At 34.9% G+C, this 17,388-nt stretch overlaps 1 protein-coding gene and 1 non-coding gene across 4 annotated transcripts in view; both read left to right on the top strand.

Annotated features, from left to right (window-relative positions):
- LOC108613620 (uncharacterized) overlaps positions 1-17,388 on the top strand; it is a 36,137-nt gene that overhangs the window by 6,667 nt on the left and 12,082 nt on the right. For all 3 annotated transcript variants that reach the window (XM_018007186.2, XM_089468226.1, XM_089468227.1), the window contains exons 3-4: positions 6,207-6,380; positions 6,475-6,592. In XM_018007186.2, the coding sequence (XP_017862675.1) occupies positions 6,207-6,380; positions 6,475-6,592 (292 nt within the window). The remainder of the gene's footprint in view (positions 1-6,206; positions 6,381-6,474; positions 6,593-17,388) is intronic.
- On the top strand, positions 12,256-12,327 carry TRNAT-UGU (transfer RNA threonine (anticodon UGU)). Its single transcript has one exon. It is a non-coding gene; the product is annotated as a tRNA-Thr (tRNA).

Here is a 17,388-nt window from a genome sequence, read left to right as displayed (position 1 = left end):
ACAATATTCTAAAAATTCCTGACCTGCCTATGAAACAAATACAAATATATATATATTTTTTAATTATTTTTTTTTGTACATTTCGTTTTTTATTTTATTTTCCTCTGAGTTCAATAATATTTCGCAGTATTTATATATACCATATAAAGCAGTCTTCATGTTGTCTATTTTATAGTGATAAACATTATAATTTGTTAATGATTTCAGTCGATATTTGTAATTCATTCTCCTGCTGCTTTGTTTCTTTTTAAGAATAACAAATTGATTTCACTGTACGAATGTTTTCCTAAGACATTTTTCTTTGAGACAACTTATACTTATAGAGCTTATATAGATATATTTGGTGTGTTTATCATCGTCTGCTGTCATATGTGTCAGTCAAATTGTGATGCCCAGCATCAGCTTCAGCATTTTCCCATGACCGTGGGCATTTCGCCAGAGAAAGAGAGCGAGATATATATATAGAAAGGAAATTTAAGTGACAGAGAGCGAGAGGGAAAGACACAGAGACAGTGAGAAAGAGAAAATGAGGGAGAGAAAGAGAAATGGACACAGAGAGATATATAGAGAGAGAAACAGACATAGAGAGATACAGAGAGAGAGAGAGAGATGGACAAATAGAAAGAGAGAGAGAGAGAGACAACATTCACGTTGATGATGGTCAGTCACACGGCGCACGGCCTAAACGAAAATAAATCTTGAAAAATTCCTGACCGGCAAACGAAACTGAAAAACAAACTTTGCTCGATCTTATTTAAGTGAAACGTGTTGAACGCAAAAGTGTGTCACATACGCTGCAGCAGGTGCGAAGAGGTGGAAGGGTTAGAGGGGGCGTCGCTAGGTAATTGCAAATTGTGTGATAATTTCTATATGCCTTTCCGCTTTTCCGATCTCTTAACGAGTTGATGCGATCAATTGAGAGCGAAAATCACATCAAAGGCAGCGCCATAAATTTTGGTTAATTTACTAAAAAATATTGCACTGAAACGAATGAGCATAAATATATATAAACATGTATATATAGAATATATATATTTACGTATATAGAATATATAATTGTAATTAGCGCGTTTCGCTTGTTGAATCTTTTATGAGCTGCGTTAAATAAAATGAAATGAATTTTTAGCAATATTTATGAGGCCAGAATTCTAAAGCGCTCAGCTAGGCAGGTAGATGAAATGGTATTTATTTGGAATTCGAAATGTTTTATTTAGATTAAGTGTAGCAGGTATTATTAACCAATTGCCCGAGCAATTGTTAAATTCTTCGCAATTTTATAGCCTAGCCTCAAGGCTGCTTAAACGAAAAAGAAATAAACAAGCCGGAGTGCTCTAGGTGGGAGTGCTCGACTAGTATGTACCCTAAACTAATTTATACTACTGTTCTATTTAGTTGTGTACTTAGCGTACTTAGTTTTTCTATAGATACGAAATTAACATTTGTATTTCTTTATATCTGCTCTACCTATTTCTGTCATATACATTATTGAATATCTTCTGTTCTGAATAGACGATTTTGATTAATATTTGCATAGCGTCCCAATGAAATATATAGGTATGTAAGGAGCATAGTAATATACCTAGAAATATGTAATTTATGATGTTAAATGGAGTAAAGCATCCAAAATTTTAAATATTCCGGGTTTATTTAGCTTTAATGATCTTCAAGCTCAGCCTCAAAAGTGTTTTGATCGATATGAATAAAAGTTAGTTGAGTTATTTAAAAATATTATAAAATCTCATCATTATAAATATCTAATTCCCCAATTATTGTAGTAACATAAATTATGGACATATACTAGAGTTCCTTTATCGGGTTGAATTTATTTTCAATCCATCCTAATAGGAAATTATATTAACATTTACAGACAATAATAAGTATTCACATTCATAGGCTAATAGATTTCGTGTAAGAATATCTATTTTTAGTTCCAGAGTTCCCCCTTAAGAAATTTTCTTAGTTTTTGTCCTATGGCACAGTTTCACAAATACGAATTTGTCACATGATTACTTTTATTTCAGCAAACTTTTAGCATTATTCTTACTTCATATTTTTCTCGACATGTGAATGCTTTTATTAATTTATTTATTTTAATCTTAAGTCGAATGACAAATCCAATTAGTTGCTCTAATTACTGCCCTCAACTCACTTCAGTTCAGCTTAACTCAACTCCCAAACTCTGTTCAGAGTTCTAAGCAAGCCTCCAGATTAATTCGCTAGGCGCCCTGCAGTAGGGTAGTGCGTAGGCGTGGGCGTGGCAGTGGCCGTGGTTGACGCACATGAGTAAAGTGAATAATGAGTGGGCGCTGGGGGAGCCCAGTTGAGGGAATGGCCGCACACTCCATGCCAGCTGCTCATGTTTGTGGCTCTGTCAATCAGTCAGTCACTCAGTCACTCACGTGCTTAGCCAGTTCGTCAGTCAGTCAGTCAGTCAGTCAGACTGCGTGTCAATCTGCAATGTCGTTGTTAATTCAATGTGAATGCATGTCATGTTCATGGGCCTCGTTTGTTGCTGATTGCAAATTGTTGTCGCTGGAAATGTCAACAAGAATGGCACACATAGTTGCCTGTGTGTGCGTGCGTGTGTGTGTGTGTGTAGCTTATAGTAGTATATTTCAAATACCGCAAATTTACATAAATGTATATATATTATATATGTATGTATATGTGTAAAGCATATTTGACCTTGGGGAATGAACGCAATGCGCCTAATGCATCTGCGACCCTACAAAACTTTGGCTTTGCATTAAGAATTCCCAATCATTCATGGCATGAAAATTGCGACGGAAATGCGACAGCATTCGCTGGCTCTGCTGCTGCTGCTGCTGCTGCTGCTGCTGCTGCTGCCGTTGCCGTTGCATACCCGTTTAATGGGCCCTCAGTTGGCGATTGCCTTCGTAGCACACACGGCGTATACGTTATTTCCGCATTGCCAACTGCTCAAGCTTGCGCGCTGTTGAACCCAGTTGACCCATAAACGATGACACGCGCTAACTAGATATTCTAGAAATAGTTGTTGAGACACTCAACTTGGAGTTAGAGTCGAATTAACTCAGTTATACCAAATATTCACGAGTGTGTGTAGATACAGTAGACACTATCTGCACTCCATTGCACTTGCATAAAAATGGAAATAAACAAAAAATAAAAAATTTAATCAAATAAATATACGTACAAAGTACATAAGTACTTTTTAAAATATTAAAATTTAAATAAAATGAAATATGTAAAACTTTGTTTCAATTTTATCTTTATATTATTTTAATTATACATATTTAAAAATATTTTCATATTTGTATACATGTAAATACAATTGAAACAAAATACGAAAAATAAATCAAATATATATACTACAAGTAAATGAAGTAAGGCACAATATTTTTTTTTTCCTATTTTTCAAATGATTTGAAATATACGAATTAAAAAATTTTCATATATATATGTATGTACATGTAATATTTTTCAACATATGCTTTAGTTACAAGAACTTTTATTAGAATTCAAATTCCAATTACAATTCTACTTAATTTTTGGTTTTATCAATTTCAGGCTTGAGTTTTGCACATTAAGGGATTCGCTATTTGGGTATAAAAATATGAAAGAAGTCGAAATTTCCACAAATCAAATATTTCAACTTTCTTTGTAGATAAAAAGTGCAAAAAAACTATTTGATATATTTGTTTTCTTGTGAATCTTTATGGGACTAAAAAACCCTTTTTATTTATTTACTTTGGCTTAAGCTAAGCGAAAATATTACTTAAGGAAGATTTATTTAAACTATGAATACAAAAAAAAAGGCTTCTATCTCGGGAACATCTCAATGTGGCTTTGCGGTTTATTGATTTTGCGGCTGACATGTAAAAAAGTTTACCCTGGATACGTATGTGTTGCCAACCAGCTGGGAAAACAACAACAAAAATTGAGGAAAAAAGAAAAGTTTTTGCCATAAAAAAGCAAAAAGCTGCTGATGCCCAAACCATTTTCCCCATTAACAATGAAGTCATTTCCAAAGGCATAGGTAAGGGGAAGTGGGGAGGTGGAGCGAGGGGGCGTGGTGTATACGTACGTCAATTAGCTGGAAACTAATTAAAGGCTATTTGCATATCAGCATAATAGCCATAAGATTTATCAGATAGCCACTTATACGATCATGTTCTTAGCCAGCACTATGAATGAATGACTAAATGAATGCATAATTAAAGAGACAATTCCGACTGGAAGAGAGACAGAGGGAGGGACAAGGCTGGCCGTATATCATATTTATTTATTCATACATGCTAGTTATTTATGTACGTCGTATAATTGAAAGGAAGCTAAGTGAAATGGTATACGATAAATGGTATTTAAGCTCATCTTGTATTATGATGGAATAAAGTATTTAGTATATATACTTAATAAATACTCACTTATATAAATAACTTTGAATATAATATAATAACTTCGAATATGTAAACAGATAGTTCCTAGGAATTTCTAGCATCTTCAGCGCTGTGAGGAATATCATATATTTCCGATGCGAGAATCTTGAAAATATCTTAGAGCTTCATAGGAAAGCGCCATTTATGAGCACATATTTAAAATGATTCAATCAGATGAACAACTTAGCAGATAGACGTTAATCAAAGTGGACTTTATCCAGAACAAATAAACTCTCTTTACCCTTAGGGAGGGAATATAAAAAGTCACTCTTTAAGTAATTTCCTACTTCTTTCAGGAATGCTAATGAACTCAACTTACTCAACATTTATTCATAATCAAGTCCAGTCCTATATAATAATCCTAATTATAAGAAGTCAAACTAAAGGTCATTTCTCATAACGGACATTTGATATACACAAAGATGGCTGGAATACATAATACCAACAACAACAACAGCTTTATTTGTGTCGTCTAATTGTTGATGTAGTTAACGATAAAAGTTTGTGGGTTTCTCCAGTTCAGTTCAGCTCTCTTATTATTATTATTTTTTTTTTCTTTCTATATGTCCTTAAACGTATTTCTTTTCCCTCTTGTTTTCCATGTGGATTTTCGCATTTTGCTCGATTTCCTCGCATTTCCTCTTTAGGTTTTGCGTCATGTTTTCACTTTGCTGAGCGACTTTATTGCTATTGTCCTTTGATTTGAAATGTTGTGGTTCGTTGTTGTTTTTACTTGTTGTTGGCTTCTCTTGTGTGCCACGCTCCACGAGCAAAAGTTCTCGAGTGTCGCCAAGAAGCGTTACCGACTCCAGAGCCATAACGACAATAACAAAACGGTGACTAGTCAGATCGAAGAGTCCGCGACATATTGTCTGGGCACGCAATGTGGGTCGGACCATTCATTGTGAAATGTGAAATGTGAAATTGTTTGCCTGCAATTGTTTTTCCCAGCCAAAGGTCAAAGTTGAAACAATTTTCAAGCATTGTCCGTGTCTCTGATGGCATGTCTCATGCCCGAGCTGTTGAAAACATTATAAACTTATGAAAAGTGCGAAGTCAGCTTTATGACACATAAGTCCAGCTAAGTTTTGGCCCTTATTAGATTTTATGGTGCGTATTACTTGTGGAATATTTTTAATAAGTAGCGCACAAGAAAACTTTATATATTTATATATTTATATTTATACTATAGGCTTATTGTCGGTTTACACAGAATTCGAAAAAAAACCCTAAACCTATTTGTTTAAGTTTATAAGAAAATTTTCTCTGGAGTCTTCCAAATTCAAAGAAACTTTCTGTTAACAAAGGTTAAACAAAATTTCTTGAAATTTAATCATAAAGCATTAAAAGTAAATAATTTTAAATTTAATTCTTAATTTACTATTTATTTATTTATATTTTTTATTATTATTTTTTTTTATTTATACTTTTTTTTTACTATATAATTTATTTGCTTTTAAAGTCACTTTTATTTTATATGTATGATAATTTATATATTTACTCACAGTATATTTATATATACTTAAATTCTTTAGACGAAAAGTAATTTTGTTGTAAATTGTTATTCCGTTAATTTTCATTTTGAAAAAGAAGAAAATAAAATAATCTCCCCAGCATCTATCCTCTATAAATGTTTTTTGCACAGCTTGTTTTTAATTAAAAACTAAACCAAACTCGCATAAAACATAAATACGAAATACCAAATAACAAACAAGAAATGACAAAGCCAAGCTACTACACACATCTATATATATGTATATATCTAACTGAATATGATGACAATTGCAGAGTCTGTTTGAACTTGAGCTGGCTGGCTGCAATGAGGTCACCGAGGCGGGCCTCTGGGCCTGCCTGACGCCCCGAATAGTGTCCTTGTCGCTGGCGGACTGCATCAACATTGCGGATGAGGCGGTTGGAGCTGTGGCTCAGCTGCTGCCTTCCCTTTACGAATTCTCGCTCCAGGCAAGTTTTACCAGCACAATGTGTGGCTGTGTGTGTGTGTGTGTGTGTGAGTGACAGTGTGTGGAACATGGTCTCATATTTAATTAAATTACAGGCTTACCATGTCACAGATGCTGCCCTGGGCTACTTCTCGCCAAAGCAAAGTCACAGTTTGAGCATATTACGCTTACAGTCATGCTGGGAACTAACCAATCATGGCATTGTTAATATAGGTAAGTCCTGAGTTCTATATATATTTGAATTTCTGTAAAATGAGCTCTGCAAATTAATTATAGCTGAAAGGTTTTCAAAAGAGTTTTAAGCTATTCAAATGGTTTGCTATAATTCATTAAAAATTTTTTAGGGGAATATTGAATATTGAATATATATATGCTTTATTATTTTCTACGAGAATACGAGCTGTCCAAACGTATGCTCTTAAATTGTAAAGCTAAAGACCCTAAACAGCAGAGAGCTCTTTGAATTCATTTTATAAGTCCAAAAACATCTTTTAAAGGAAATATGAAATTTGTCATTTAGAACTTCTCTATGAAAATCTCTAAGGCTTAGTTCCATTTAAATAGAGAAGTTGAGCTGTCTATCTCTCATTGTAATTTTGATGGAATATGAGCTAAGCTATAATCAAACCAAACCTAATGAAACTTTGATAATTTCTTTTTCTACAAATAAATGCAAGTATGGTTCTACATATACATATTATTATATTGTTATATATATTAATAATCAAGTGAATGAAATAGTTTAGTCGAGATCAAAGAATCTCGAGATCACGCATTAAGCAAAGAGAATATTGATAGCTAAGATCTTTAAATAGAAAACCCTTATAATCCTGGATATTATATTTGTTATGTACACCCAGTATTCAATATGTAAAAAAAAAATTTCAATTTGTATGCATAGTCGAAATGAATTATACAATTCGCAGTGAAGCGAATGTTGTAAAATTTGTCGCATTGTCTCATTGTTCGTTTGCCGCTTGTTAGGCAACAAAAGTGTCTAAATGTCTGCTGGAAAGTTGTGGGAATTGCGGAAGCTACGGACAGGCGTATTGTTACTTTACATAACTGTGCCGATTGTCGTTAAAGGGAATTGTGACGGGCATCCGCCAGGTGTATGCCAATTGGCACAGGTGTAATAGAAAAGGGCGAGACAATGAAGGTAAAAAAAAAACTCCAGCTGAAATTTAACCAAGCAGAGGGAATTTCTAAATCGTGTTGCACTCAGCTAATTGAAGAGGTTTTTTCAGCTAACCTTTTTTATTTCCTTCTGCAAAATCATTCGAGTGCCGTCCATTCGAGTATATCCTTTTACGTCACGGACAGACAAACGGCTTTCACCCTTGTCAGCTTTTAACGGGATTTGGCAGCTGAATGGCTTTGGGGCCAACTTCATTTAAGCCACGAATTGATTGAAATATTTCTAGGAACTCTATTTAATTATTTTAAAGGGGTTTTGAATTATGTTAAACCATACGCCACGTATATCAGAATTAAGTGCAGAGTATCTACTAGTCAGTCACATTTAATGGTTGCCATGCAGCTTGTTAAGTCAGGCAATCATCATTGCATAGGTATTCCCTTGACTTGCGTTATTTTACCTGACTGCTTTCGTTTTATTAAGCTCTTTCGCTGGGAGGTCTCCCTCTCTCTGTCTCTATCTCTGTCTCTCCTGAGTCCTGTTTCAGCGTCTCTGAGCGACTTTTCTCTGCAGTTACAGACAGTTGGCACTGCTTCTCTGTAACAATGTTGCAGTTTTATGGCGCATTATGCCGTGGAACGGACTACACGCCAAGTTAGGACATTTTGGAATTGAATGACAGAAGTTGAGATGTTTTCCCTTTGCACAGTATTTACTCTTGTCTAGCTAGCTTCGCATTAACAGCAGCATTAGCTACAGCTTGTATTTAATATATAGTATAGGGTATTTTCTATTTGCCTCGCATACCTTTAAAACACAAGGGGCATCCTTTGGTATTCCATAAATATAAATTACAAAATTCCTTCCTACCATAGTCGGACTATTTAACAGGGTATATACTGGTAGTAAAATGCATAACAATTTATTAAAAGTTACTGATTATAAATTGAATTTGATGGCCTTCGGCTACAATCTAAATAATATATGAATAGGTAATAATATATAAAAAATGGCTAATTGGTTCTAAAGAAATGAATTTACTGCCCTAGACTACGAGCTAACTTTTTTACCGGATGCTTAAAGCCTGATTACCAACATACAATGTGTAGACTTATTTCCTGCTAATGTTTTTTATTTTATAATATAATATAGTTTTTGGCATTCATTAACTTTTAGGCACTTACTAGTCTTGAAAAATTATAATTAAATAATTAATGTTGCTGGTTAGCATCTGTACAGGGTATCTCTAAGTGGACTACCACTAAACAAATTTCAATTTGTTATCCCATGGGAATGCGGTTATTACAAATTACAAAATGGCTGCCATACGCTGCAGTACTTCACTCTTCATTCTTCTCTTCCATTGCCCACCCGCCCCTTCGCTCGCTTGCCGCAATCAACTCGGGTTAAAAGAAAAAACATGATTGACTGTGCTCTACATCTGCCTCTCTCACTTTCTCTCACTCTCTCGCTCTCTCCCTCTCACTCGTTCGACAGATTCCGTTGAAGTGCAACAAATTAAGCAGTCAGTTGCTGCAGGCACTTCCCTACTCTCGCACTCCTACTCCTCTGCCTGCTCCTCATCCCTCCTCACTCCCCCTCGTCCTCGCTTTTGCCTCTAAGGCAACTGGTTGGCACTTGGGCTGCCAACTGAACAACACGCATCGTCGCCTCAACGATTCAACGCCTCTCCGGAGCCCAATTATAAGCCACATTTTACACTCCCTCTTCCTCTCCCTCTCTCTCCCTCGCTCGCTGGCACTAACGGTAAATGTTACAATTACAGCTTCTACAGTAGTTCGCATCAGCAATGCATTGGAACTGGAGTCCAGGAGCAACTGGAGTCTGGGCAGGCTGCCCTTGCCGGGAACTTGCTAATGACTGCGAAAGTTCAGCTTGGCAATTAAAACGATTTAAGATTAAATAGCGCAGTTAAATATTTAGTGAGCTTATTACACTCGCGAAGGCAAAGGGGTCCACAAACAGTCAGAGAGCTACACAAAAAAAGTCATTTTAGGTCATTTATTAAACAGCGCGATAGCAAGAAAACTACTCTATCAAGAAATGATGGAAAACAGAAACTTGGGCAATAAATAAATGTCTCTTATACAAAGTAGAAGAGTTTTGCGAGTGGACGATGATTGATATTACGGTATTTATATTCCGGTTTACTAATTAGGATAAACGCATTTTAGTCTATGGCTGTTAAAAGTTATATACATATATAATTGGGCAAGAAATCTTATAGTAACAGTCAAATTATCGATAACTGCAGCCGTCACATGAAATCGATAATCAAATGTATGAATAACCTCTTATTATGTATATTCATATATGTCCCTTTCTTTATTCCTCTCTCCCTCTATATATATCTCGTTTTATATCTGTATCTCTTATACTGTCTCTATATCCATCTCTCATTCTTATTTTCTTCTCATATTCATATGAAATTCGTAAAATTTGTTTATTAAATTAATATGTAGATAACAATAATTCAAATTTATATATTGAAATTTCATCATAGCCTACTCACATCTTTATTCAGTTATGAAACTCTCGTGTTTTACTTTTCTTCTCTCTCAGGCCTGAGTTCTTCAATATGTATGCAGTATATTGTTGTATGAAAAAAGCAATTCTAGAATATTTAACTTTTATGTTCCATTTTATTAGTCATATCTCTAACTGGTTGTTAAACAAACCAATTTGAGTTTTTATGTCAGCTTTACGAGCTGAAAACGCTGTTCAACGTGAGTTGTCCATGGGGACTGCAATATATCGATTTTATATATATACTGATATATGTATGTATATATATGTGTATATATATAAGCTCGGTATGCTTTGAAAAAAAGAGAAACATCTTTTCGATTGTTTAATTATGGAATCTGCAAATTGCTTATGAATCTTTTGGTATTTCATTTTGTAAATAAACAAAATGTATAATTAAAATCTTTGAAATTTCAATCAAAGTGCTGAATGAATTCAAAAGCTCAAAATTGCTAAACATAACAGTAATTGTCTTCTCTCTCTCACACTCTGACTCTCTCTCTTCTCTGTGTTTGTCTATTTACATTATTTTGGCATTTGCAAATATATCTAATTGGCATAAGTATTTAATGAGAACATTTCTCATGGACCATCAAATATTTGCCCAACATTCAGACAGGCAACAAGCACCAACAACTACAACAACATCAATAATGTTAACTTTGCATTTTACATAGATTTTAATTTGTATAAATATTGAAGCATTTTAATTTGAATGCTTTACGTTTGACCACATTTACTGCAGTATGGCAAAAATATTTAATTAATGGCCTCGCTGGGAACTTCATTCAATTCAGCTCCACCCCTGACCCAAAAATAAAAAGCATTTGGAAATGTGCCCGACCAACCGATACCCTGTACGCTCCCTCCGCTCTCTCTGTTGCTGCTATAAACATATATCTATAAAGTTAAACGTTTTTTAGCACATTTTAATTCTCAGGCCATGCCTTCTTCTAGCTGTTACATACATTCTGGCACAGTCAATATACCCTGATTTTCATTATTTCTGAGTATAAAACGAGTTTATAACAGCATTTTGAATTGCCTGGGGAACAAAATTTATTAAATTATATATTGATATTGATTGATGTGTGTCGGAATGTAAACGCTATAGCGCTTTTGTATGCGATTTACATGTATTCGCAAGGGAGAGAGGAGAGTAATAGAAAGAGATAACAGATATTTAGAGAGAAAGGAAGTAAGATGGTGCGAGAGAGACCAACAGAAACTGAAGGAAGAATAACAGGGAGTGGGGGAAAGAAAGTGAGAGGAGGAAAGAAAGTGAGGAGGGGGAGACTCTGTGAAAGAGAGAGAGAGAGAGAAAAAGAGTGAGAGAAAAGTAGATAGAAAGAGAAAATGAAAGGGAGAGAGAGAAATTGAGTAACGGGTAAAGTGAAACAAGGAGATGGTGAGCGAGTCAGTAGACTCCCGTAAAAGAGCGGAAGAGGCAGAGAGATGGAAATAAAGAAGTTGCGGAGATAGTGGAGTAGGAGACGGATGACAAGGCTTGGCGGTAGCTGAAAAAAACTGAAAGACTCATAACATTATCATCATCATAATCACATAAATTAAAATTTGAAGAAAACTGAATGATAGTGATAACAGCGGTTGGAACATGCTAACATAGTAACAAGATAAGACACAGATAAATTTGATAACCAAGAGACATTCACAGAGAGTGTTAAGCAAAGAACAAGACATCAATTACAATACGTAGAATAGGCCTCTATTAAACCTAAGATCTAATTTCATTTTAAATTTTACTTCCGCTTCTAGAAGAATGTTGTTGCTTAGCGAATTTCATCTCAAGAATTTGAGTAAATATTTGTGCAAGTTCCGCTGTAAAGTCTAATTAAATTTGTATAAGTAAACTTTCGCAAGCTAAGAAACTTTCCTGTTAACTTGCAATTGCATCAGCTTTGCCAGAGATTTAAACAGAAGCCGTGTTGGGCCTGGTAAGGCCTTGTCAAGGTAAATGCCAGAAGTTTCATAAGCAATTTTCACAGCGCGCGAACTGAGCGCGACGACTGAAAGTTTTGTTTCGCTCTTATCAGGCAACGGGAAAAGCAAAAGCAAAAGCAAAAGCTCCGGCAATGGCAACATGAAGAACGCATTTAACTAATTAAATGTTGCATCTAATTGAATCGGAGAAGTCGCTTAACTGAACCTACTGGCCGCCCACTGATCGAGCGCCTTCTTAGCTCAGTGGCAGAGCGCTGGTCTTGTAAACCAGCGGTCGTGAGTTCAATTCTCACAGGAGGCAGAGTTACTTTTTTTTCTGAACACCTGCCGTCCAAGTGGATGGGTGCCAATGGACTTTTTATTGCTGTGCCTAGGCCAAGGTTTTTGTTTTGGTGTTTGCTTTTTTTTATAGGTGACACATCATTTGGCACGCGAGTGACGCTGACAACGCCGGAAACGGAAGTCCATGTGATATGCGAGAAGTCCCTGAGGCTAATTGGCAGCAGCCATGGCAGACTCGCTCTCTCTCTCTCTATCTCACTCACTCTAGCTAACGCCTCGCTCTGTGTGCGAGTTCGTTCAACTGGGCGTATGCGTGATTTATGAGCACGCAACCAAAACGAATTTGCGAATTTACGAATGTACGAATTTACGAATATACGAATTGCAAAAGGCGGCGAACAAGTTAATCACACATTAATTGACAATGTCAACACAAATGCCAGATTTCATTAAGCAACCCAAGGCGCACAAGGCAATCCTCATTATCATCATCATCATCGTCATTGTGGGGGGGGCTGCCGCTAATAAAGTGGCTGTGGTTCGTTTCTCGTCTGAGCAATTGCATTGTCATTAATGTCAGCGCCAAAAGCAAATGTCCATCAATTTAACCGCAAGTGCTCGACGTCAGCGAGCGCTACGAAAATCTGTAATCCTCATCATTCTGGTTCCGCATCGAGCTGTCGTACAGCGGTTGATAGAGGCACAGTGGCACCATTTAATAGAGATTGGGCGATTTAATAAGAATTTAAATGAGGAGAGTTTCGTTTGTTATTTAATTAAATATTTTTTATGAAGCAGAAAGGAAAAGTATTTATTAAAATTCACATTTATATGCTGTGCTTTAAGTTAGACTTTTAATGATATAATGTATGTAAAAATAACCTATTCTGAATTATTTTATATTATTTCTTATGAAAGGCTAAAAAAGAAACAATTATTAAATAACTATAAGTATTTTATTTTATTTTAATTATATTTTTTAATTTATTATTTTCATATATAATATCTTTTATTATATTTCAATTTATTTTGTTAAATGTTTCTAAGTTAACTTCTTTTTAAGCATTTACTAAAAAATAAAAAAGTTAAGTAATTTTAATGATCTTGTACCACTGTGCCTCAGCCCCTCATCAAGTTCAACAAGTAAATGAATGTACATGCATGTAGTATAATTTGATTTTTTAGTCACTAATGGTCTATATATTAATACATGTAATGGGCTGATACGTTGAGATATATAAAAAGAAAATGAAAAGAAGAAAATCTGTAGCATTTTTGAAGACCGCATAGTGTAGAGTTAAATCTGAGCAGATGAACATAAGTGAGAGCTAAAAGATAATAATAAAAATTAAATATAAATAATAGCAACATTAATATTTAAATTAAAAATATGAATAATCTGAAAAAAAAAAAATAAATAAATAAAGATGACAGTGTGGGTGATAATGCCTAATGCAATGTCATTTGCATCTGCTATTGCTGCTACAAAACCTTCTGTATTTTAGGGAATTTTGTAAAGATCAGTAATGTTTATAGTATAAGTAATGCACTCGTATATAATAATAAAATATTCCTGTCTAGTATATTTTATATTATGTATCTAGTTGAAAATATCTACAAACATCTGCTAAAGTACACACTTTAACTACATGTTTTGTTAGGCCACTTAATGAAGCTCTTAATTGGCAGCCCACCTCTCTGATGTATCTATTTGATTTCATTATAATTTCTGTTTATCTTGTTTGAATTTCTTGTTTTGCTGTGCCAAAATTGCAAATGCGAAATTCTTGAGCTCAGCTAGACAAAAATTCATCTTCGTCAACCTATGCAGTAGCCAGAAATTATCCAATGCTCTTATTTGTGGCAGTTGGAAGGCACACAGAGTGAGCTGACCAAAAAATTTACCCAAGATCTGCAGAGCTTATCTGGTTGATAATCTGCCCACTCAGTTTGAGAGGTTATTTCTTGATGCTAGAAAGAGGTCATTTTGTACTATTATCATTGACTGAGACAATGCTTTCTAATTGCAAAGTTATTCTTAATTAGTATCTAGATTTGATATGTAAGATAAGATATACATATATTGTAGTTAATGTACAGATAGAATTCTTATTATGAATATATAATAGATTAGTAAAGGATGTGCTTCTTATATTTAATTAATGTAATTTGTTCTTTTGTTTTCTGTGACCTTTGGATGTTCGTTTGATAATTTTTGTTGTATTTCAGTATATTTTAACCTGTTTTATTCCCTTTATATTTTGCATAGAAACAGTTGACTGACAGGAGCAACTGTCATTTTAAACTTCTCCCATTTTGTTAAGGTATTTCGTAGTCAAGCATACCATCTGTTGCATTTATTTAATTACATTTACATTTTCAAGGTAATTGAGGTTGTTGTCGTTGCCGTTGTTGTTGTTGTCGCTTTGATTTTTGTTGTTATTGTCATCATCATCTGTGATCAACGATGCTGTATATTTACCCTCGCATGTACATATATACATATGTATGTGTGTGTGCTGTGATATATTTTTAATTAACTTATTTTTAAGTATATAAAAAGCTCAACGAGCTCTCTTCCGACGCGTGCTGTGAGCCACGCATGTTGCCAACCAACCAGCAGTCGCCCTCTCCGCCCACCGCCACGCCCCTGCGAACGTCTTGGCCAACTTGTCAATCAATTGTCGCTCGCTTACTTTGCTTTGCACACGGCATTGGCCATGAACTTAACTGAATATCCCTGCCCAAAAAATACAAAAACTTTTGTATGCAATTTCTGTTTGCCATTTTGAAAGCCGATTTTTTGCAAGAAATCAAGAGAGCGAATCGAGAGAGTGTGAGTGTGTGTGACTGCATAATACTCGCTCAAAGGACCATTGAATACTTAAGCATTATATTTTATCGGTATATACTATAAATATTGCCTTTAAAAGGTCTTATAATAAATGAAGGAAGGAATTCGAATTGAAATGCTAACGACTGCAAGATCCTCGTTCGGATCGGCTAGTCGAATATTCCAATTCATTAACTCAAAGGCTTAAATATATATACTTTCATTAAGATTAAGTATTAGCTTTATCCCAGTTGAGTGTACGCAGCTGTAAAATCCAAGTTTAAACTCTCTGTTGAATGAACGGGCATTAGCTCCTCAATATACTCTTATCGCTTTATGAAACAGATTAAGAATCTTTCTCTTGGCATAGTCGACGACTGCTACTTAAGTGGTTCCATTAGGCGGTCGCTGTAATTTATAAGCTTTTAAGCAGCATCAATTTGCTTTTGTTTAGGGTCAGTAAACGGCAAGACGGTGAAAACAAAATTCCATCTAAGTGATGCCAAGGCACATCCTGTGGGCAAGCTATTCACAGTCCAACATTCACATCCATATTCACATTCACATTCGCATTCACATTCGCATCCATCAATGTCAGACTGAGGACGTCTGTTCCAGCTAATGAACTTGGACAACAATGCAAACCCCATTGAACCGCCTCAAAGCGGTTTCCTCTCAATGCTCGTAATCCTTTTCGGCTGTCAAAGCAGCATCCAAGCAAAGGACTTCAACTTCAATTCAACTGACTATTCCACACTAAATTAAACATGAATGAAAATGAATCTGTATATTTATTTATACATTTTTATATATGTATATTTATTTATAGTAAAAGTCCAATTAATATTAATTAATATTAATTATATTTTTTCTACATTTATATTAGTATATTTGCAAGTATAAAAAGTCTTATTGTTATTTTTATAATTATTATATCCCTTTATATAAATTAAATTAACAACAATTAATGCTAATAAATAAGGAATATTTATTTCAAAGCTCAAATTAAATTTATTTATTTTTTTTTTTTTAAATGATACATATATATTATTTAAACTAAAGAGAAATTTAATTTTAATCGCATATGAACTATTGAAAATTAAATTAAATTTCTTCCATTTCATTTATATTTAAATTAAAAACGTTAATGTACGTTAAATTTTCGAAAAATTCCAGTAAATTGAAAATGTAATTAACTCATTCCTGAGCCAAAACACACACCCAAGTTCTTCTAGTTTATCTAGGAAATGTGGAAAGCTTTAATTACAAAAAACGTCTCCAGCATATGCAAGAAAAAGTGAAACGTAATACGAAATAGGGAAATGCCTGCCAAGTTTATATATGTAAATAAAACTTGTGCTCCAAGCTGACAGCCAACAGAAACTTGCTGCAAAGCAGAAAGTCATTCAGACACACACACACACACATACCTGCTTATATATATATATATATATATATATATATATATATATATATATATATATATATATATAGATATATACATATATATAGGTACTTCCTTGCCTTGAACTTGGTTCAAAGTTAAGCCTGCAAGGAATATGAAAAAAAAAAAAACTTGTAAATGTAAATTCGTAATTGCAAGCTTATGTAATGGGATTTGGTAGTGAAAATGGCAGCTGGAGCTGATGGAGGAGCAGTCAGTTCAGACGGAGGCAGGGTGGGTGGGTCGAAGGACATGCCAGGATAAATCATAAAGTTCAACTTGAGCTGCATTTCAAGCACGTCAACAGCTGCTTGAACTGTGCTCAGCCTTTGACTGCAGCTGCACTCAAAATTAAATGCATTTTAATGATAGGCACACACACTCACACAGACGAATATGCAGGCAAGTGACGGCACACTGACCCTTAAAAGTATGCAACACATTTATGTAGTCGATGTACAGCTAATGGGCGTCGCTGATTGCGCCACAACGATAGGCGTTATTAAAAAAGTCCAGCGACAGTGGCAATTACGTCAGCAGTGACAGGCGCAGGACGAACAGGACTCAAAGACCAAAGGACGACAGAAAAACAACTATCTATCTGGGCAGTGCCTACGCAACGTCAACCGCAGTCAAACGAACTGTCACGTCCTGCGCGGCCATTTTGTGGGCGGTGGCAACAGCAGCTGGACAGCGAAAGTCTACAATGCAGTTGAGAGAGAGAGAGAGAGAGAGAGCAAGATAGAGACAGAGAGAGGGGACAAACAATGCAGATATATCTGTCCATATATTATATATGTTAT

Source organism: Drosophila arizonae, chromosome 4, assembly GCF_054131065.1.
Source record: "Drosophila arizonae isolate 15081-1271.41 chromosome 4, UAZ_ARI_1.0, whole genome shotgun sequence".
In the NCBI taxonomy this organism is placed as follows: Eukaryota; Metazoa; Arthropoda; class Insecta; order Diptera; family Drosophilidae; genus Drosophila; species Drosophila arizonae.
This window is presented reverse-complemented; position numbering and strand designations above follow the sequence as displayed.